The sequence below is a fragment of the Pimephales promelas genome, chromosome 9 (genome assembly GCF_988280905.1).
Source record: "Pimephales promelas chromosome 9, fPimPro1.hap1.1, whole genome shotgun sequence".
In the NCBI taxonomy this organism is placed as follows: Eukaryota; Metazoa; Chordata; class Actinopteri; order Cypriniformes; family Leuciscidae; genus Pimephales; species Pimephales promelas.
The window spans coordinates 37,212,695-37,236,404 of NC_142777.1; the positions used below are offsets into that span (position 1 = coordinate 37,212,695).

The 23,710-nt window shown below is 35.7% G+C and overlaps 2 protein-coding genes across 4 annotated transcripts; one reads left to right on the forward strand and one right to left on the reverse strand.

Annotated features, from left to right (window-relative positions):
- Positions 1-948: 948 nt before the first annotated feature.
- Positions 949-17,512, reverse strand: bbs12 (Bardet-Biedl syndrome 12). 3 transcript variants are annotated; one of them, XM_039655038.2, is made up of 3 exons: positions 16,748-17,512; positions 15,213-15,254; positions 949-2,802 (listed from the first exon to the last, which is right to left on the reverse strand). In XM_039655038.2, the coding sequence occupies exon 3, from the start codon at positions 2,800-2,802 to the stop codon at positions 1,168-1,170; it is 1,635 nt and encodes a 544-aa protein (XP_039510972.2). In that variant the 5' UTR covers positions 15,213-15,254; positions 16,748-17,512; the 3' UTR covers positions 949-1,167. The 3 variants fall into 3 exon arrangements, with proteins under 3 accessions (XP_039510972.2, XP_088991233.1, XP_039510971.2); XM_089135107.1 differs by lacking the exons at positions 15,213-15,254; positions 16,748-17,512 and adding exons at positions 3,571-3,575; positions 4,112-4,181; XM_039655037.2 differs by lacking the exons at positions 15,213-15,254; positions 16,748-17,512 and adding an exon at positions 4,112-4,193.
- Positions 4,325-8,733, forward strand: cetn4 (centrin 4). The gene is made up of 5 exons (XM_039655039.2): positions 4,325-4,445; positions 5,637-5,792; positions 6,679-6,807; positions 8,160-8,297; positions 8,472-8,733. The coding sequence occupies exons 1-5, from the start codon at positions 4,443-4,445 to the stop codon at positions 8,559-8,561; spliced, it is 516 nt and encodes a 171-aa protein (XP_039510973.1). The 5' UTR covers positions 4,325-4,442; the 3' UTR covers positions 8,562-8,733.
- Positions 17,513-23,710: the final 6,198 nt, after the last annotated feature.

Consider the following 23,710-nt stretch of genomic DNA (forward strand, 5'->3'; position numbering starts at 1 on the left):
GATAGATAGATAGATAGATAGATAGATCTACATATATAGAGAGACCTACATATATAGATAGATATAGATATATATATATATAGATAGATAGATCTACATATATAGAGAGACCTACATATATAGATAGATATAGATATATAGATAGATAGATAGATCTACATAGAGAGACCTACATATATAGATAGATATACATACATAATATATAGATAGATAGATAGATAGATAGATAGATAGATAGATAGATAGATAGATAGATAGATAGATAGATAGATAGATAGATAGATGGATAGATATACCTACATATATAGGAATATAGATACCTACATAGATAGCTAGATAGATAGATCTACATATCTAGAGAGACCTACATATATAGATAGATATACATATATAGATATACCTATAGGAATATAGATACCTACATAGATAGATAGATCTACATATATAGAGAGACCTACATACATACATAGATATACATATATAGATATATAGATACCTACATAGGCCTATATAGGAATATAGATACCTACATACATAGATAGATAGATGGATAGATAGATAGATATACCTACATAGATAGATAGATCTACATAGATCGATAGATAGATATACCTATATATATATAGATATACCTAGATAGATGATAGATAGATAGATAGATAGATAGATAGATAGATAGATAGATAGACCTACATATATATATAGATAGACCTACATATATATATAGATAGACCTACATATATATATAGATAGATAGATAGATAGATAGATAGATAGATAGATAGATAGATAGATAGATAGATAGATAGATAGATAGATAGATAGATAGATAGATAGATAGATAGATAGATAGATAGATAGATAGATAGATTCATTTCTAACTTATATGGGTTAATATTTTTGGCATGAAAAGAATCAGACAAAAAAAACGAATAAAAAACAAAAACATCCATGTTCAATTCTATTTTATTTTTACATTAGATCAGTACACATACTGTCATTATTGCAGCACATTTTTACAAAAGAAGGTTCTTGGGAAAGGCCTGCGGTATCTTCAGACTGAGGAGTGCATGAAAAAAAGGTTGTTTGTTTTCAACTCCATCCTAATTTATAAATAATAATAATTATTATTATGCCGACAAAGAGCTATTAATCAAGTGTCAGATGTCAAAGACACATGAGCTCATTGTAAAGATCTTCTCCTTCTCTGCCACCAGTAATGATCTCAGTGTCGGACTGAAGCACGAGAAGCACCAGATCAAGAGCTCTTCTCCAGGCTTCAGTCTTCACCGTCATGTTATCATACACACCAAAATCCCCTAACACGGGTTCCCCATCCTCACAACGTCTCCTCTGACGTGCGATCGCTGTCCAAGCCTCGGCTTTCGACGCCACAGACCCGCTGTTCAGCATCAAAGTGGAGACGTAGTCCATCCAGGCGTCGGCCATGAGCTCCAGCACCAGCTTTTCCAGCGGGTTTTCCGACTGGTATTGGCGTAGTTTGTGGATGCAGAGGATCTCGGTGACTCCCGATCCACGCAGGAGCTTCCCATCGTTGAGCGCTTGGTGCAGTCGGTGAGCGCAGCTCCAGAACTCGTCCTCCAGGATCTGCAGTTTAGCGGGAACAGAGCTGGTTATAACCGCAGTGACCAGAGACGAGTTCGCGCTCACGATCCAGGCGGATTCATGTCCCTCGCATCGACTGAGCGTCACTCCCCGGCCCACGCAGCGCTCGTCCAGCTGAGTGATGTAGGACACCGGGACGGCACCGGAGCGTGTGCTGAAGTCCTTCAAAACGCCGCTTTTAACGCCTTCGATAAACAGGACGCTTGAACAGCGATCTTTGAGTTTGTCATCGACCGCGCCGTGTGCGAGCACAACACCTACGCCCGACGCGTGCACGATCCTCAACGCAGTCTCAATCCAGCGCTCTTCCACACTCGCGCTTGACGCGCGGTCCGCGATGCGCGTGATGTTCGCAGGCCTGTTGAAGCCCACGTGACGATACGTCTCATGCAAATCGCCGCTCACTAAAGCGATATTTAACCTCTGACCCTGTAGGCTCTGAACCACTGAGGCCTGCTGGACCGAGAGCAGCGTGACGTAGCCGTGTAACGCGCATGAACGCTCCTCGGACGGGCCCGGGATGCAGCACGTGACCAGTTTTTGGATATCCAAATCTTGCGTGGATTGCAACTTGCAAGCTTTTAAAACTAAACGCATTGAGGATTCGCATCCGTGGCTGACGGCCTCCGCGATGCTGCTCGTGTCGTTCGCAGCGTTTTCGTGTGAACCAAAGTGTCTGCTGTGTTTGAGTGTCCGCCTGAGATCATGAGGGTGTTCAACATCCATGCATTGCACCTCTGTGTCCTGAAGCTCAGGTTTAAGTCTCCTGCGGGAAACTTCTCGCACACTTACAGCCGATTGTTGGCACACCTGCAGACTCACCTCCAGGGCTTTTCTCATGGCTGTTTTGATGTCCAACACACTTGTCCCTCTGTTGAGACACTCCAGGGCAACTCTGCTCCAGGCTCCAGTTAGAAACACCAGCGCGCCCGTCCCGGAGTGGAAGAGCTTCTGCTGGGCCTGGACCGTCTCATGCAGGAGCTGTCCGGCCGAGCAGTCCAACTCGAGGCGCTGAAGCAGACGAGGACAGGTGCTGACCAACACCGAAGCCCCGGCGTCTTCATCCCGGATCCACTTCAGGAGTTTATTGGGGCCGAGGAAGGTGTGTGTGGAGGCTGATATGGCCTCTAAATGCTGGAGTCCAATATGGCGGCGCTCAGCGACACTTCCAGACATCTGTGGAAGACATGTTTGTAATTTAATCATTGTGAGAAGAAGGATAAAACAATGCCAAATGTAAATAATAAAATGCAACCGATACACTATGCTACATGCAAATGTAGTCTTTTTTGTAATCCTTTATTAGACTTAATAATTTGTGCATTTATAATTTGCATGTATTTTTTGTGTGAAAAAAAAACATTCAATAAAACAAAATCTTTTGTCAAATTCAACATCTTTTTCAACATGAAAAATAACGGAAATATTTCTAACAGCACACGTAATGTTATTATTAAAGCCTGTTTTTACCAAACGTTTGCAGTGTTTTGGGCTAATTCTGTAAATGATCAAATGCAACTAACCATATACATAAAAATAAATGATCCAAAATTGAATAATTTAGTCTTTCACTTCTTTTTGAGGTATTTTTGTAACCCTTTATTAGACTTAATCATTTGTAAATGGATAATTTGCATGTATTTGCTTGTATAAAAAACATCAAATTAAAATAAAATATTTTCTATGTTAACTTCAACAATTCAGGTCATGAAATATATCGTAAATATTCATATATCAGCACACGTAATGTTATTGTTATTGCGCATTTTTACCAATTTAATATAATTAAATTGCATATAAATAAGGCTGTGGATAGTGGGAAAACAAAAATGTAACTTAGGCTATATACATATTTTTAGCTCAATACATATCAACTTCTAAAGGGAACCAGACGATGCTTGCAATATCTTCCAATCAAATTCAAAGTGATGAATTATTGGCTACTGAAACTATGAATTATTGCCTACTGATTTTTCCTGTTGAAAAACACTGATTTTTGACACTTTTATGACAGTGACGTACATTAACACTTTAAACTGATTGTTTGTAACAGGAAATTACACTGTTAATGTTGCAAAACAACTTAAACAGCAGCTCAACAGAAGACAGTGTTATTATAAAAGTCATTTTTATGTTCTCGGCCGATAGAATAAGTACAGTCGTATCGATCATATTTTATGAATATAGTGTTCAAGACCCCATTTTATATTTAATAAAGCAACTTTTCACAAAGATGACTGCAACTAGATAACATATCCAGATAAAGACAGAAAATGCTGTTATATATTAGGTAAAATTAGTAAATAGACTCTTTCTGTACAGCAGAGACGAGGGTTTTGTATCCAGAAATGTCTTCTTAGCAAATTAGCTTCCGTTCTATATTATGCATGCAAAACAAAGCATTTAAACTATCTGGGGATCAAATTCGAGTCATATAAACTAACGCTATCGTATATAATGCTCTAATCAGACCAAAAATACAAACCTTTTAACGCAGAGCTGTATTGTTTACAACCGTGTCCATATTCTGAAATGCGCATGCGCTACTACGCTTGCTGTAGGCTCGTTGCTAAGAGACGAACGCTAAACGAACCAAACTGTCAATTACATCTAACAAACCCCGCCTGCTCAAGTTTGATTGGTGGCATACGTAATTCAAAGAGTAGCTACATATCCTATTGGATCAATCTGCTGTCACTTACACAGACGCCACGCCCATCCAAACGCGCTCAAGGAAACCAACGACAGCATTTCCTTCTCTTGTTTACCAACAGCAAGTTGTAAAGCTGTGGTTTGGCTCTGCTGATACTTTCGAGATGGTAAGTATAGTTTAGGTTACTTTTAAAACTTTGTGAATGAATTCACGTCAGCATAAACTAGTTAAAATGTTAATACGCTGTTTGTTAGCCTGTTAGCTTGTTGACGTTCTTATGGAAACCAACACTGACTGTCGCTCACTTCATTTGTTGAGATAAATGGCGAAAACAAGGCGATTTATTTAATATTATGATGTATACACATTTATTGAGGCACGCATACTCCAAACTGTAACTTACAAGCAAAGTGTGTTTGCTTGAATCTAATTAATTAAATGTGTGATAATGAAAAACTAATCCAGTTTTTACAGCCTCCACCAAATACAGATTACCAAGTAACAGAACTTATCTAAACGCGATTTAATTAATTAACCTTTCTTTATCCCTGCAAGGAAAGAAAAGAATATATATATATATATATATACACACACATCCATTAAATATATGCTTTATTGCAATAAACATAATATAAAATATCTGCTTTATTAAGTACATATATATATATATATATATGTGTGTGTGTGTGTGTGTGTGTGTGTATGCAAACCCACATGCATTACGCACACACACACAGATAGATAGATGGATGGATGGATGCACATGTCTGTGAAATGTGTGAACTGTGAATATCCCAAAATTGCTTAGAATAGTCTATATAGTATATGCATTTATATGAATATGTCTGTATGTGTGTATTTGCGTGCATTATAGGTATATCTGTATATGGGTATATTAATTTAGATATGTATGTATGCATTAGGGATGTACACGGGTTTGTGTATTAGTGTATTATGTACTCATGTAGATGCACGAATGGAAGTTATTTAGTATATTTACTATTTTAATATGTTCGAGACGAGTGTGTGTGTGTGGGTAAGGGAATTGGAGGTGTTTTTAAATTTGTAATGTGGTCGTTGTATGGTAAACCAGATCTATTTGTAATTAATAGATATTCAGGATTTGTGAGATTAAGGTGCTGTAACACCTTAATTTCCCCTCTTGGATTAATAAAGGAAGTCATAAAACATGCAGAAATACAGTATATACAAAAAGTTTATACTGTGTTTAGTTAATTTTATAGTCTGATTCTATGGTTATTTTATGATCATTTCAAACAAAACTCACTAAAACAGCATGATAACGCCCTCTGGTGGAAGCATGGCTGAATCTATCTCTGTCTTCATGTTTTACAAGGCGTCCAGCTTCAGGAAACCCAGCGCCACAGCGAACCAGCGGAAGAGAGCAGGTCCCAAACCAGAGCTGACCGAGGAACAACGGCAGGAGATTAAAGAGGCGTTCGACCTGTTCGACACAGACGGGTCTGGAAGCATAGATGTGAAGGAACTGAAGGTAGACAGGGCTTGAGACCTGTATCTCTCACGTTAGTTATAGACGGGGAGAACGAGACCGCATCTGAACTGAGTAAATCGTTGTGTTCATCGTAACAAAAAGTGAACTGTTTTGATATTTAACTCCTTTTTCGGGATTTCTAGGCGTTGTATTTCATCTTGTGTTATTATTAAACTTGATTTCTAATAACTTGAGTGTTTTTCTGTGTGAATCGGAGTGACTGCGGTGCTAATAGAGTCTAATGAACACGCAGTCGAGCACAGAAGGTCAACGGACAAACTTCGTGAAATTATACATTCAATTCCGGTTTATTTTCCCCAAAACCGTATCGTATAACACTTGAAATATACAACACGTGTAACATCAGATCATTCTGTGATACTTTTGCGTCTTTTAAGTCTAAGTTTAAGTCTTTTGAGGCTTGAAAAGGAAAGAACAGGATACGGCATTAGACGAGTAAATGAGGACAGTTTTCATTTCAGGGTGAACTGTCCCTTTAAGACACTACAGGTTATTACAGTAAAACAATTAACTAATAGATATTGCAATTCTTCCCCAGTTGATTGATTACATTAGATATTACAAAATTTATTTTTTTTTGTAAATAAGTTATGTTTAAATGAGAGGTTGTGTAATTGAATGTGCACAATTTGCATAAATCACAATGCCAAGATAAACGTGGATAAAACCAGGTTCAAGATTCTTGTTTCATTTTGTTGACATTAGTTGTAATCCATAATCATCAAAATTATATAACACATCAAATATCTCACTTTGCATGTAATGAGTCTATATAATATATTAGTTTGACCTTTCAGGATGAATTACTGAAATAAATGAACTTTTCAGCTGTACCACTAACAGGCTGTTTGACTTGTTCCCATAGGTTGCTATGCGAGCTCTGGGGTTTGAGCCAAAGAAAGAAGAGATAAAAAAGATGATCGCTGATATTGATAAAGAAGGATCTGGCGTTATCGACTTCAATGATTTCCTTTCGATGATGACACAGAAAATGGTAAGTCCTGAGCTAATAACCCCTGTAACGTTACACCTCAGATGATGATGTCAGTATTTCTCATTAATGTGAAGTGAACCCATCAGACTTACCAATCTGGAACTGGTGTTACACCACTGTGGAATATATGTTCGGTGTGCAGGACTGTTTTTCACACGAGTTCAGAACAAGCCGATGAAGAACTTACGGTTGTTTTTACAGAAGTGGCTCATCCGAGTGGATTGAACTGAAACTAGCCATTTTATAATGTTATTTTATCACTGTTTTTGCATTGATTTCTAAAAAAAAAAATAATAATAAAAAAAGCATAATTTGATATTTTGGTTTCTATACATTAAGTTCGCAACTTAAATGAAATTAGTATGTAAAGTAGTATTTCATTTAATAGATTATCCAAATAGGCTTTAACATGGTTATGTAATTTGTATTATTTCAGTGTTATTTTTGTTTAACTATAATTTTATAAATTTTTCGGTTTTTGAATTAGCTTTTATTTTTATAATTTTAGTTTTTTTTGTCACTTTATTTGTTAAATATTGCTTTTTAGGTTTAGTTTATTTTTATTTCAGTTTTAGTTCTTTTTTTCTGTATTTCCAGTTATTAAATTTAGTGCTTTAACTTACACTCATTTCAGTTTATTGCCACATTTCTAATTTTCATTTATAACATTTATAATATTATGGGTGTAACGTTGCCCTCATGTCATGATTCGATACATATCACGGTACTGAACTCACGATACGATATTATTGCGATACTTCGAGACATATGATAAAAGATTAACAAAAAATGGACTGTTGATTAAAATGCTAAATATGATATTACATAGGGGTGTAAATGAATAAGCTTTGGTCCTGATAACCCAAAGCACAGGACAATAGAGACACCAGAATAAACATATTCATGACTCTGAAGAATTATTTTAGATGAAAATACTGTTCTCTGTCACTGACTAGATATATTTAAATATATTGGCATTAGGACCCACAAATATTCCTCCATTGCATTATTATACATCATAATCAACATTATATATAGTAGTTGGATGTAGTACTGACACTAAATCTCATTTTATACTAAATCGCACTATATATTGTCACTATCCACGACACGTATTGATTCATTTTGTATTGCGATATATTGTTGCACCCCTAATATTTATTAATACTTTATTTCAATGAACAGAAATGTTTTAGTTTACAATAATAACTCTGTATTATATAAAAATGTTTATCATAGTGAAAAAACATGCTTTGGAAGAAGGAATGATGATGTATTGACTCATTTTGAACAAAAAATGGATATACACTACACTACACTATTGATCTGTGTGCGTTTATCCTCCACAACAGAGTGAGAAGGACTCAAAAGAAGAGATCCTGAAGGCTTTCAGGCTTTTCGACGACGACTGCACAGGCAAAATCTCTTTCAAAAATCTGAAGCGAGTGGCCAAAGAGCTCGGGGAGAACCTCACAGACGAGGAGTTACAGGTGTGTGTGTGTGTGTGTGTGACAGATCGATGTCTCTCCTGAGAAACTGGCGGGTTAGTCAGTGGGTAGTGAATGACATAAGATCAGATAAGATCCCTCATCATGGAGGAACAGCTGACATCTTTAGGAAACACAACATGTTTTTGAAGATTGTGTGATTTTTTTTTTAAACAGGAAATGATCGACGAGGCCGACAGAGACGGTGACGGAGAGATTAATGAGCAGGAGTTTCTACGGATCATGAAAAAGACCAGTCTGTACTGAATCCCTCGTAGCCGCCACTGAAGCTATTATATCTATAGGCCTCTTAAGGGAATTAAAGTGTTGTTTTGTGTCGCTTTCTTTTTTTTTTTTTTTTACAAGGTTGTAAAAATATTTTAATCTATACATATTTTTTAAACTATTAAATAAAAATTTATTTGCATCTGTCCTGTCAGTCAGTGTCTGCACAGTGTCTCTATGTAATGACCAAGCCCAAAAGTGAAAAATGCATATATATATTTATATATTAGGGCTGTCAAACGATTAATCGCGATTAATCGCATCCAAAATAAATGTTTGTGTTTACATATTATATGTGGGTGCACTGTGTATAATTATTTTATATATATATAAATACACACACATGCTTGTATATATTTAAGAAATATTTTCATGTATATACTGTATATAGATTTATATATAATTTATATTATATATAAATATTTTAGATATAAATAATATTTTTTTCTTAAAAATATACATGCATGTGTGTGTATATATATATATATATATATATATATATATATAAAATAATTATACACAGTGCACCCACATATATTATGTAAACACAAACTTTTATTTTGGATGCGATTAAACGTTTGACAGCCCTAATATATATATATATATATATATATATATATGGATACAGATACAGGAAACATGTCCTTTTGAGACAGCATTTTGTCCAAAGTCTACAGTTTTAAATCCTGGTGCATCTTATAGTGGAAATCCCTTTCATAACCAAATGTGGGTGGTTTGGCATAAAAACTTCCTCTACTTTTTCTTTGAAACAATATATATATATATATATTCCTCCTGTAGTGAGAATCCAGCTTTTAATGTTGTTTATATATGTCAATGTGGTGTTTTTAATTAATCAACAACAGTGCTGAATATTTAGTGAACAAAAGACAGTCTCAAAAACACGGGTGTTTCTGACGTCACACACTACCTTGTAACCAATCAGATCAACGTGCCGGCGGGCTTTAGCATATCATTAACAGCGAACTAGCAGGGGAGTCTCGAGAGAAGCTTATCCCGGTATATTGTTCTGCTGATATCCAATATCAGGTAGATTTAGCAATAAAGCGGGTGTATGATGTATATTTCGATGTTATGATGAACTATATGACGTTCTGGGTTGTTCAAAGTGTTTCTGGTGATTGTTAGACGGCAGGTGTCTGACTCTGAGAGGCGGACGGGAACATGGTTGTGTAACATTAGCGACACATTATTAGACGTTTAATAATATAGTCAAACTAAAGGCTAATCATATTTATTACGCTATGTGTCTGACGTTGTAAAGCGCGAGACCATTGTGCAGAGTTTACCTCAGTAACGTTAAGTTGAGCCGCTGCGAATGGGTGGAGGCGGGCTAATTAGCATATTCATAGATCCGCGTATATTAAATTAAGCATGGTCGTAGTTGCATTCAAGCATTTTAACATTTAAATGTGTAATTTTAGTGATCAGAGATTAAGGGATACTGATTAACTACAGGGGACTTTAAGGGATTAAACAAACACAGCAACATTAGATCATTTCTGGAACTGGACAGACACATCTCAACTCAGGAAATCTGTTGGTATCTATGAAACTGCTAATATTAATCATGAAAACGAGTTTAGGAAATTTCACTTCAAGTCACATTTATTTGCCGCCTTCTTCTTAGTCTTGAGCAAGGCGAAAAAAAAAGAAAAAAAAAGTTCCTCCAGAACCACATGTTGTGGGATTTTCAGCCAGCAATGAACAACATTCAATAACAACAGATCACAACATTTGTTAAACACCAAACACAAGTTGTTGATTACCATTTCAAGTCCAAGATGAGTCAAAGGTCAAGAGTGAGAGTGAGAATCACCCGATTACACAACTGTCCCACAAATAAAGTAAAACCTAAGAAGTTTTTTACTGTAAAAATTGAAAATAATAATATATAGCCTATATATTTAGCTTCATTTATAAACATAAAAATCAATCAGAAAATGTAAAAATTCGCTACTATTCTTATCTTTGTTATAATGCCTCTACTTCTACTATCACAACTACCAAGAATATCTCAACATTGCTTCTATCTAAATCTCTAAAATATCCCACTGCTTAAAACATACCAATGTACTTCCATACATGTTTTTGTCTTTGTTTTTCTTTTCTTTTTTTGCTTATTTTTGTTCTGCCCACCTTATATGTGCTCCATGTACGTCTTTCTCTCTTTTGTATGTATACATAATTCACTGATCTCTTATTTTTGTTTAAATTATAATGTTTTGTTAACTTCCAATAAATAAATAAAAAGAAAATGCAAAAATTAACCAGACAAGTTTCCTGAAAAGTTTATGGTTTCAATGTTGTTCTGATTAGTACTTATAAGTATGGCCGCTTTTTCCCAACAAGCCTCATCATTTGAAGTATCCTCCACAAATTTTGCTTTAATGTGCTTTAATATTTAAGGTAAAATCAAATGTTAAAGCAATGTTAAAAGTTACGCAAAAACCCCTACACTGTCGCCTATGCTGGCTTAAATGTTTGAGTACAATAAAGTTAGATGTTTAAGTCATTTCAACTTAAATTGCATTAAACTGACTATATAAACTCTTTGTTTATCTTGTATAACTTATTTTAAAAAGTTGAAAACAATGTAAAAGTTAAAGCAATGTAAAAAGTTGTAATGATATATATATATATATATATATATATATATATATATATATATATTATTGTCATATTACTTAATTAACATGAACTAATAATGAACTATACATTTAGTATTATTTTTAACATAAATTAATGTCACTTCATGTTAGCTAGTCCACTAAATAATATTAACAGGAACAACTTTTGATTTTAATTACATAATAGTAAAGGTTAAAATTAACATAGTAAATTATTTTTCATATCAATTAATTAATGTTAAACCTCATTGTAAAGCGTTTCGTTGGATGAAAGCAGTTTAAAGGGCTTCGTGAAGTTAAACCGACTTAAAGAAAATGAGTAAATCTTGTATAACTTGTAAAAAAAGTTGAAAATTGCTTGTTTTGATGAGTTAAAGCAATGTAAAAACATGTTATACTTATTGATAGTGTAATAATGTGTCTTAAAATGCAAATTCTAGTTCAGTATTATAATATAAGTAGCAAAGTGCATCTATGATGCGTCTGAAGGCCTGTGAGAGCACAAACATGGATGACTCAATCAATGCCAGAGAAATGAATGATGGCTTAATGAAATGACTGAACGTGAACTCTAATGACTAAGGCATCAGTAAAAGTGATTTTGCTGTTTATGTCTAAAAGCGAAGCCGCAAACACCAGACCCTTAATGCAGGCCGGCCGCCGAACCCTCATACAGTGTGTTTTCCACAGGTAAACAGTGTGTGATAAACAGGATTTTAGTCACTGCTATTTTTCCAAGCCCTCTGCGAACTACAGAGGCGGTGGTGGATCCGCTTGCATCAAGGTGAAAGTTTGTTTACAAGTTTCAGACACTATAATTTCTAAATGGAAAGTAGGAAATGGCGTCAAGGCGTCAATATTTCACGGCTGGCTCCGTATCTGAAGGTCGGATCGCTCGCCTGATGGGTTTTTCATTATATCTTTATAACATCCTTCATGTTTTAGTGCAACCAGGTTGTTGTTTTTTTAGTGCAGGCTTAAACGTTGAAACACATCCGGCGTCTCAAAAATGTGTATTTTCCCAAAATTGTGAAACAGTCTCGCCGTCTGTTATTGTCGAATCGTCTGAATGAATCATCATAACTTTCAAACAAAACCTAGACAGTCTATTCATACATTTACAGAAAGTAGCAAACGTTCAGGATCTTGATACAGTAGTGGCTTGTTTTGTGATGTACTTTTTGAAAATTATATGATCAATTAGTTTTGACAATATTAGTTATTTTTATATAAAAGGTTCAACTCATTTTTTTAAGTCAGTTTAATGTAATTTGAGTTGAGATGACTTACGGCTCAAAGTTGAACTTAAAATTTTAAGGCAGCAACTGTATTTACAGCGTATAGTACTACATTTTAGTCGTATGTGGTTCAGATAACATAATATTTTGAGTTTCTGACGATTAAATCAATCTCTTTCATTGTATTAACTCAATTTTTTCCATTTCAATGAACTTTAGGAAACCAGGTTACGTCATTTTTTAAGTTAAACCAACAATATTTTTTTTACAGTGAAGTTATAAATGTTATAAATTATAAATGACTTCAAGTCTTATTTGCTTTATATTATCAAGAAAAAATAATTTGTTTTAAACTCATTTTCCAACAAAACGGTTTACAACGAGGTTCCACTTTAGTTAGTCAACATGAACTATACGAAAAAAATATTTCTTAATTTTTTACTAATCACAGTTAATGTTAATTTTAAAGGAGCAATGTGTGACTTTTAGCGACATCTAGTGGTTCGGTTGCGAGTTTGCACCAGGTTTGCACTAAGGGCTCAGCCCACTGCTCACCCCTCCCTTTCGAAGAAGCTACGGTTGCTAAAACGGGACAAACATCTTGTCGGCTGAGACAGCAGAGAATAGCCAGAGTAAGCCAAGAGTGTGTAACATTGTCACTGTTTCTGTACCACAGTCCATTATAAACCACATCATGAATACTGTCTGTTTACAAAGCCATAGTCAGGTGAGGATCAAGGGTTTTAATATATAATTTAATAAAATAATAATCAGCTGATTGTCTCACAAACGTAACCAGCAGCACATTTCTCCCCACATACTGTAGCAAACCCATAATACAGCGAGGGAGCAGCTATATATTTTTTCTAACAGGGTTGTAATAGTTTAGCTGGCTAATATGAGCTGTTACTGTGGCTGAGCTGGGACGCGTCCGCATGAGTCCAAAGGTCGGAAGTGCGCGCGCTGTTACAATCATGTCATCTCCGCATCCCATAGATACTATTTACTACACACAATAGGCTTTTTTTCTCTGATTTTTAAAATTCTTCGCGATCGACTTTAGTGATAAAAGACTTTAGTAAAAGTCTCTATCGACGGGTTAGTGATTCCTGTAACGTACTGTTTTATGGTCAATGACATGAATACTAATCATCAGCTGTCTCACGAACGTAACAGCACATCTATCCCCAACATAACAAACCCATAACACAGCGAGGGAGAACTAAGTTACATGAAACAATCCCAACTACATATTTTACACCACTCACAAGGGAAAAGTCACTACTCACGGAGTGTAAGGCTAGCTTCCAGCTTTCCGCTACTTCTCTTTCAAGGTAGTGATGAAACGCGTTCTGTAGCGCTGTTTGTTCGCGTTCGGCTACGGTAGAAATATGACGTCACAACATGGCGACCTTCATAGAAGGGGATTCCCTCGGTTATGGAGCTATTAATGTCTCATTCTAAGGTAATAAAAACATTACGGTTAATTAAGTAAGTTCTTTATACACCACTGAAAACATAGTTATGGATGTCATATTGCATTTCTGTTAATAGATACTCAACTTTGTTACACATTGCACCTTTAACCTTTACTAATACATAATTAAAATCAACATAAAGTAACAGCTAATATAAAGTGACGATGACCAGTTGTTTTTATTAACTAAATTTATAAAGATACAATATCACATGTATAGTTCATTATAAGTTAATTTTAATTGTAAAAAAAAAATATATATTGCACCACCACACCAATTTTTTACAATGAATAAAAATCATGGTGTTTGAAAGTTTTTACATTGCTTTAACATTTTCAACTTTTTATATATATATGTTAAGATGTAATTTAAGTACAATCAACTTGGATGTTTGAGTCATTGCAACTTAAATTACATTAAAATGACTTAACTTATAAAAAAAGTTGTTAATGCAATGTAAAAACTTACGATTTAATGTAATTTAAGTTGCAATGACTCAAACATCCAAGTTGATTGTACTTAAAAATTGAGGGTAGACATTTTCCACAGTGCACCCTCGTAAAAGTGTTGTTTTTATTGCAGTTTAATGGAATATGAAACGTAATATGGTAAAATGACGGGAGTATTCATAAACAAAGCTATTTACATGATGCTCCTAGATATAAATTGTGCTTTTTTATAACTTTATAAGTGCACTGACCCACGTCCCCCCTGAAAGTTAACTAATTAACTAGCAAATAACCTTTAAAAACACGAAGCGAAGGCAGAATTTCCCATGTAACGGTGCTAGCGTACCCTGCGTGATCTTATGCCCCGCTCTTATAGGAAAATTAGCTTTGAAGTCACAAATAATACTCCCACATATGGGCCTCTGGACAGAAACTTGTGTCTTGTTTCCACTAAATCTCTGCGTTTACGTAACAACACTGTTTTCAGAAGCGGCGATCTGTTAACCCCTAAATGCCAAGGAAATGTCACTGTTTCAGATATGATAATAAAGTGTTAATTGAGTGCGAGACCCCTTTAGTTTTCAGTCAGAGAGCAGAGAGAGCTGAGGCTGACAGCATGGACTGGTATGTACATCTCAATACTTCTTGCTTTTGGCATGGGAATTGTTGTGTTGAAATAGCATAGGTTTACTGTGTCGACACTTAAATGAATGTACTGTGATATAGTGTGTGTATACACAGCGATATGTTCCTGCAGTGCGTTACACACACGGGTATTGTTGCACAGAAAGGGCGTGACTGACTCTGAAAGTGTTACCTGAGCGAAGCGACGTCTACGTCACCTGTAGACATGCAACACCTGCACACACAAAAGAAGAGAGCACGTTTCTGCTTATCTCACACAACACATTTCATTACGATATTAAGGCAGGAAAAGTTTTATGGTGTGTAACGGCTGTTAATGATTTACATTATTCTGACATAAAGCTCCATACTGATATTTATTCACATGTTATTGTAAATTGTTGATTCATTTAATTGTTTATATTCATTTCATAGTTCACATCCAAGCCCTTTCATTGTAATTTGGACTTTAATTAAAATATAAAAGCAATAATATTTTGGTTTGTAAAATCTTTCTTTGTTATTATTATTATTAAAGGCATAGATGGATATTTTTATAAATAAATAAAAACACAATATAAATATATATTGATTTAAAATGTATATATTAATAAATGTATGGATTTATTTTATTTTTAATGAATATATACATACAGTACAATATAATAATAATATATTTTAATATATATATATACATATCAACAATATAAATTTAATATATTTAAAAAAATATGTATATATTTTAATATATATTATTTTTTAATATAGATTTGTTTTTATTTTTTTTATTAATATATACAAATAACATAATAAATAATATATATGTAAATTTAAAAAAAAAAACATATACATTTATTTTTAAATGTGTATATTATTAAATGAAGTGTATATATTTTTCCTTTTTAATTAATATAAACATATAAGAAATAATATATATATATATATATATATATATATATATATATATATATATATAACAGGCCTACACATTTTTAATATATGTATATATTTTTTTAATTTTTTTTTTTATAGATTTAATTAATTATTTTTTTAATTAATATCTACAAATATTACAACAGGCTAAATGTAGATTTTTATAAACACACACACACACACACACATACATATATATATTAAACAAATATTTATATATTTATATTTATATGAAGAATTCAGATGCAAAAGCCTCTAAATGCCATTTGAAATTTTCATCTTTAATGATGATTTTTATCAAACTTGTATATTAATGTTCAGTAATTTCACTTAAATAACAATTAATAGGTAATTATCATTGTCATATAAGTGAAATTACTGAACTTAAATATACAAGTTTGATAAAAAATCATCATTAAAGAAGAAAATTTCAAATGGCATTTAGAGGCTTTTGCATCTGAACTCTTCATATATACACTATATATAATTTTTTGTGAATTATATAATTAGGATGGCCTTTAGTGTATGTGATATTTTAGTATAGAGTCAAGAGGCGTCAGTCAGAGAGTTAGTCCTTCAAAAAGATATCCTTCACAACAGTGCTTTAAATATCATCACAAACATTAATCTTCATGGCATCTAATTCTCCAGACTGAGAAGTAGGACAGAAGGAGCGTGTGGCATCCGTACAACACACAGTGTCTCTCTTCCCAGCGTACACACACACACACACACACACACACGGCCCGGTCGGCCGTCCCCCGCCCACATCACCCAATCTTCCTGTGCTCTTACCGTAATATCCGCAAAATCCACGTCTCGCTCTCAGTCTGAATCAGCCGAGAAACTGATTCACCCGTGTCCTCGCTCATGCCCCCAATATCAGGTCTGAGTAAGCCTTCAGCTGGCTTCAGTCTGGATACAGCAGTGTCTGAGTGTGTCTGCTGCTCCAGAGAGAAAGTGAAAAAGAGAAAATACACAGTCAACTCTCAACCTACACGCTAATGCAACTCTCTGCGCACAAGATGTACAGAAAACAGGCCCACGGACCGAGCTAACATCAGAATATGGCTCACGTGATCAGAAAACTCTCAAGCAATGAGCATATGCTCTGAAATACACACACAATCTCTGTAAACACGGTTAGCATCCTCATCTGAGCATTTAACTCTCTCTATAGGCCATTTAAGATACTGAAATTGCTAAAAATGTGCTGGTTTGGATGCATGAATTTGAATGGAAAATGTCGGTGAATAAACATTAACTAAACATGGCGAGGGACCAAATGACCTTTTAAGTTGAATAATTACAGAAGTGCTTGATAAATAAGGTTGATCTAAAGCACTTCTATGGGACACTAGACCATGACTTTAAAAACTCTACATGTTATGTTTTTCCAGTTGTATTTAGCATAATTGTTTGCAATAATTTGGTGAATCTGATTCGATGACATAAAAACTGTACGATTGAGTCTTATGCTAAACAATAACCAATATATTCCTGTAAAACAGCAGAAAATATACAATAAATTAAAAAACTGTGAATATGTATGTCTTTAAAACTGTCTTAAAGGAGTAGTTCACTTTTGAAAAAACTTTTGCTGATAATTTACTCACCCACATGTCATCCAAGATGTCCACGTCGTTCTTTCTTCAGTCGAAAAGAAATGAAGGTTTTTGATGAAAACATTCCAGGATTTTCTCCATATAATGGACTTCAATGGGGACCAAACGGTTCAAGGTCCAAATGAGAGTTTCAGTGCAGCTTCAAATGTCTTTAAACGACACCAGACGATGAATAAGGGTCTTATCATGCGAAACGATCGGTTATTTCAAAACGTATTCCAAAAATGTAACTTTTCTAAGGACAAATGCTAGCCTTGCTCTATTCTGTGAGGCGCGTTTGTAACGTCACGTAATACGTAATTACGTTCAAAAGGTCACGGGCGACGTAGCCGGAAGAACAGAATTAAAAAATCGTCCGACATTGTTGTTTTACCTTATAATTCTTTTTTTTTTGTAAACAGCATTTGAGTTAGTTTGCACGTTCAATCTATGCGTTCAACTCTGTACTTCCGGCTACGTCGCCTGTGACCTTTTGAACGTAATTACGTATTACGTGACGTTACAAACGCGCCTCACAGAATAGAGCAAGGCTAGCATTTGTCCTTAGAAAAATTACATTTTTGGAATAAGTTTTGAAATAACCGATCGTTTCGCATGATAAGACCCTTATTCATCGTCTGGAGTCGTTTAAAGACATTTGAAGCTGCCTGAAACTCTCATTTGGACCTTGAACCGTTTGGACCCCATTGAAGTCCATTATATGGAGAAAATCCAAAAATCAAAAACCTTCATTTCTTTTCGACTGAGGAAAGAAAGACATGGACATCTTGGATGACATGGGGGTGAGTAAATTATCAGCAAAAGTTTTTTCAAAAGTGAACTACTCCTTTAATGACAACTATTTTGAATGAGTATTTACAAAAAAGTATGTTCTGTATGAGTATGAATGTAATCTAGATGATGTCATTATCATGTGACCTACCAGCGTTAGATGCGTCGCTTCACTGTCGTTCATAGATCCTCTCCCGTGGCCTCATGGGATAGTAAAGTGTCTATCATATAGGGCCAATCCCACCGGAAGTAGTCGGCCATCCGGGGAATTCACACACACTGTTTTTTGCCTACTAGTAGCGAAGTATGTGGTTTTTAAATGTTAACTGATAACTGTTTTTATGGAATATTGCAGTATCTATTAAAAATGATTTATCCGTGCACATCATTTATTTTTAATTCATGTTTAATTCCTGGTAATCTTGGAAACAGAAGTTGCGTCGGTGTTTTCTTCGCTTTTGTGACGTATTAAAGCAGGAGCGCTTTTATAAAAACGGTTTCTCCATGAAAATATGCATTTTAATATTTATTTTATTCATAAAATAAACACCAGTAACAAAAACTATAATCATGAATATTTTTCTTGACCTCAACTACAGTGGTGCTCATTGAATTTGTCATTAAAATGTTATAATGGCCTCATGACAGCCAATGTCAAAAAACCAACCACCTGACAGTTTAATGTAATGTTAACCAATAAAGCAATAAAGTGCTTTCTTAAAGCTTGCATCAGTGATTTCAGGCCCAAACATAAATGATCACATTCATCTAATCTTTCCTAACGATCCGGCCGTCAAAAAACAGCGTCTCTGTGGTCTCTGTTCCAGCCAATCACTGACATGTGGTTTGCTGATTGTCAAGTTGTCATAAAGACATCTCAAACAATGTCATATTTGCATTAAAAATGTCATAATTGAGCGAATGACACTTAATGAGAGTTGTCATAAACATGCATAAAACCTCCTTCATATTCATGACATGTAATGTTATGATTATGAAGGTGTCATGTCAGTCGTATCGTATGCACACCCCTTCAAGTAAAGTCGCTATGACCCTGTTTCTACAGAGATGTGCAACACTGGATAAGTATGTTAAAATGAATGGCCTGTTGTCTTAAAATATTCAATAATAAAATACTTTTGTGAAATATACAATCTATATACATTGTGAATCTGTAATGCATGTTTAGCCCATTGATGATTAGATTTTCTCATACAGTAGATGTATTCTTCTTTCATGTGATCATGAGCTTTTTGATTGTGTGTGTGTGTGTGCGTGTGTTAAAGAGAGGAATATTATGTGTATTTTGTTTATTTTTATAAAACATGATCATTCATATCTCAGAAGTTCTCAGCTTAAGTTTATTTAAGGAATACAAACAGAGTGACAAATGAGTCGATTATTGTCATGCAAAAACAAAGTACAAAAATGTTCCCCTGTTCTGAATAACCATCTATACCCACTAATAAATATGCATATATGGTATTGAGTAGTGTATGTCAGTTATGTGTTGTAGTTTCTGTTCCTCACTGATGAAACATGAAGTTCCTGATTTATAGCAGCTTCTAAAACCATAACATGACTCAGAACATGAAGTCAGAACTGTTCGGTCAAAAACATTTAAGCAGAGATGGGGACTCGAGTCTTGAGTCACACTTAAAGGGTTAGTTCACCCAAAAATGAAGCTAATGTCATTAATGACTCTCTCTCTCATGTCGTCCCAAGCCCGTCAGACCTCCGTTCATCTTCAGGACACGGTTTAAGATATTTTAGATTTAGTCTGAGAGCTTTCTGTCCCTCCATTGAAAATGTGTGTACGGTATACTGTCCTCGTCCAGAAAGGATATAAAGACATCATCAAAGTAGTCCATGTGACATCAGTGGGTTAGTTACAATGTTTTGAAGCATCGAAAATACATTTTGGTCCAAAAATAACAAAAATTAAAGACTCGTCAACCTGTTTTCATGCAATTACTGCTTTTTAAATCTACTGTAAATGTATTTCTATTTTCATTCTTGGTGCACAAACAGTGGTGGAAAGCGAACAGCAACATGCAAGGAGTGTGGCACCAAGATAAATGATGCCGGATTCACAACGTCAAACTTCCTCAGACACCTCAAAACACACCCAGATAGGTCAGTCACTTGCTAATGTGAAAGAGATGTTAAAGACTAAGACTTGAGACTTGACTTGGACTCGAGCTCAAAGACTTGAGACTTGACTCAGACTCAAACTCAAAGACTTGAGACTTGACTTGGACTCAAATTCAAAGACTTGAGACTTGACTTGGACTCAAACTCGAAGACTTGAGTCTTGACTTGGGCTCGAGCTCAAAGACTTGAGACTTGACTTGGACTCAAACTTGAAGACTTGAGACTTGACTTGGGCTCAAGCTCAAAGACTTGAGACTTGACTTGGGCTCAAACTCAAAGACTTGATGCTTGACTTGGGCTCAAACTCAAAGACTTGAGACTTGACTTGGACTCAAACTCGAAGACTTGAGTCTTGACTTGGGCTCGAGCTCAAAGACTTGAGACTTGACTTGGACTCAAACTTGAAGACTTGAGACTTGACTTGGGCTCAAGCTCAAAGACTTGAGACTTGACTTGGGCTCAAACTCAAAGACTAGAGACTTGACTTGGACTCAAACTCGAAGACTTGAGTCTTGACTTGGGCTCAAACTCAATGACTTGAGACTTGACTTGGACTCAAATTCAAAGACTTGAGACTTGACTTGGACTCAAGCTCAAAGACTTGAGACTTGACTTGGGCTCAAACTCAATGACTAGAGACTTGACTTGGACTCAAGCTCAAAGACATGAGACTTGACTGGGACTCAAACTCAAAGACTTGAGACTTAACTTGGACTCGAGCTCAAAGACTTGAGACTTGACTTGGACTCGAGCTCAAAGACTTGAGACTTGACTTGGACTCAAACTCGAAGACTTGAGACTTGACTTGGGCTCAAGCTCAAAGACTTGAGACTTGACTTGGACTCGAGCTCAAAGACTTGAGACTTGACTTGGACTCGAGCTCAAAGACTTGAGATTGACTTGGACTCAAGCTCAAAGACTTCAGACTTGACTTGGACTCGAGCTGAGACTTGGACTAGAGCTCAAAGAATTGAGACTTGACTTGGACTCAAACTCAAAGACTTGACACTTGACATGGACTCAAGCTCAAAGACTTGAGACTTGACTTGGACCCAAACTCGAAGACTTGAGACTTGACTTGGACTCAAACTCAAAGACTTGAGACTTGACTTGGACTCAAATTCAAAGACTTGAGACTTGACTTGGACTAGAACTCAAAGACTTACGACTTGACTTGGACCCAAACTCGAAGACTTGAGACTTGACTTGGACTCAAACTCAAAGACTTGAGACTTGACTTGGACTAGAACTCAAAGACTTACGACTTGACTTGGACCCAAACTCGAAGGCTTGAGACTTGACTTGGACTCAAACTCAAAGACTTGAGACTTGACTTGGGCTCAAGCTCAAAGACTTGAGACTTGACTTGGACTCGAGCTCAAAGACTTGAGACTTGACTTGGACTCGAGCTCAAAGACTTGAGATTGACTTGGACTCAAGCTCAAAGACTTCAGACTTGACTTGGACTTGAGCTGAGACTTGGACTAGAGCTCAAAGAATTGAGACTTGACTTGGACTCAAACTCAAAGACTTGACACTTGACTTGGACTCAAGCTCAAAGACTTGAGACTTGACTTGGACCCAAAATCGAAGACTTGAGACTTGACTTGGACTCAAACTCAAAGACTTGAGACTTGACTTGGACTCAAATTTAAAGACTTGAGACTTGACTTGGACTAGAACTCAAAGACTTACGACTTGACTTGGACCCAAACTCGAAGGCTTGAGACTTGACTTGGACTCAAACTCAAAGACTTGAGACTTGACTTGGACTCAAACTCAAAGACTTGAGACTTGACTTGGACTCTATCTCTAAGACTTGAGACTTGACTTGGACTCAAATTCAAAGACTTGAGACTTGACTTGGACTAGAACTCAAAGACTTACGACTTGACTTGGACTCAAACTCAAAGACTTGACACTTGACTTGGACTCAAACTCAAAGACTTGACACTTGATTTTGACTCTATCTCTAAGACTTGAGACTTGACTTGGACTCAAATTCATAGACTTGAGACTTGACTTGGACTGAAATTCAAAGACTTGAGACTTGACTTGGACTCAAACTCAAAGACTTGAGACTTGACTTGGACTAGAACTCAAAGACTTACGACTTGACTTGGACTCTACCTCTAAGAATTGAGACTTGACTTGGACTCAAACTCAAAGACTTGACACTTGACTTGGACTCAAACTCAAAGACTTGAGACTTGACTTGGACTCTATCTCTAAGACTTGAGACTTGACTTGGACTCAAATTCAAAGACTTACGACTTGACTTGGACTCTATCTCTAAGAATTGAGACTTGACTTGGACTCAAACTCAAAGACTTGAGACTTGACTTGGACCCAAACTCGAAGACTTGAGACTTGACTTGGACTAGAACTCAAAGACCTGAGACTTGACTTGGACTCAAACTCAAAGACTTGAGACTTGACTTGGACTAGAACTCAAAGACTTACGACTTGACTTGGACCAAAACTCAAAGACTTGACACTTGACTTGGACTCAAACTCAAAGACTTGACACTTGATTTTGACTCAAACTCAAAGACTTGACACTTGACTTGGACTCTATCTCTAAGAATTGAGACTTGACTTGGACTAGAACTCAAAGACTTGACACTTGACTTGGACTCAAACTCAAAGACTTGACACTTGATTTTGACTCAAACTCAAAGACTTGACACTTGACTTGGACTCTATCTCTAAGAATTGAGACTTGACTTGGACTCAAACTCAAAGACTTGACACTTGATTTTGACTCAAACTCAAAGACTTGACACTTGACTTGGACTCTATCTCTAAGAATTGAGACTTGACTTGGACTCAAACTCAAAGACTTGACACTTGACTTGGACTCAAACTCAAAGACTTGACACTTGATTTTGACTCTATCTCTAAGACTTGAGACTTGACTTGGACTCAAATTCATAGACTTGAGACTTGACTTGGACTGAAATTCAAAGACTTGAGACTTGACTTGGACTCAAACTCAAAGACTTGAGACTTGACTTGGACTAGAACTCAAAGACTTACGACTTGACTTGGACTCTATCTCTAAGAATTGAGACTTGACTTGGACTCAAACTCAAAGACTTGACACTTGACTTGGACTCAAACTCAAAGACTTGAGACTTGACTTGGACTCTATCTCTAAGACTTGAGACTTGACTTGGACTCAAATTCAAAGACTTGAGACTTGACT

Excerpts from the sequence above, each read along its gene's own strand:
- bbs12 (XM_089135107.1), bottom strand. The coding sequence starts at position 4,166 with ATGCGCATTTCAGAATATGGACACGGTTGTAAACAATACAGCTCTGCG.
- cetn4 (XM_039655039.2), top strand. Across the intron at positions 5,793-6,678 it reads TAGATGTGAAGGAACTGAAG|GTTGCTATGCGAGCTCTGGG; the intron begins GTAGACAGGGCT and ends TTGTTCCCATAG. Across the intron at positions 8,298-8,471 it reads TCACAGACGAGGAGTTACAG|GAAATGATCGACGAGGCCGA; the intron begins GTGTGTGTGTGT and ends TTTTTTAAACAG.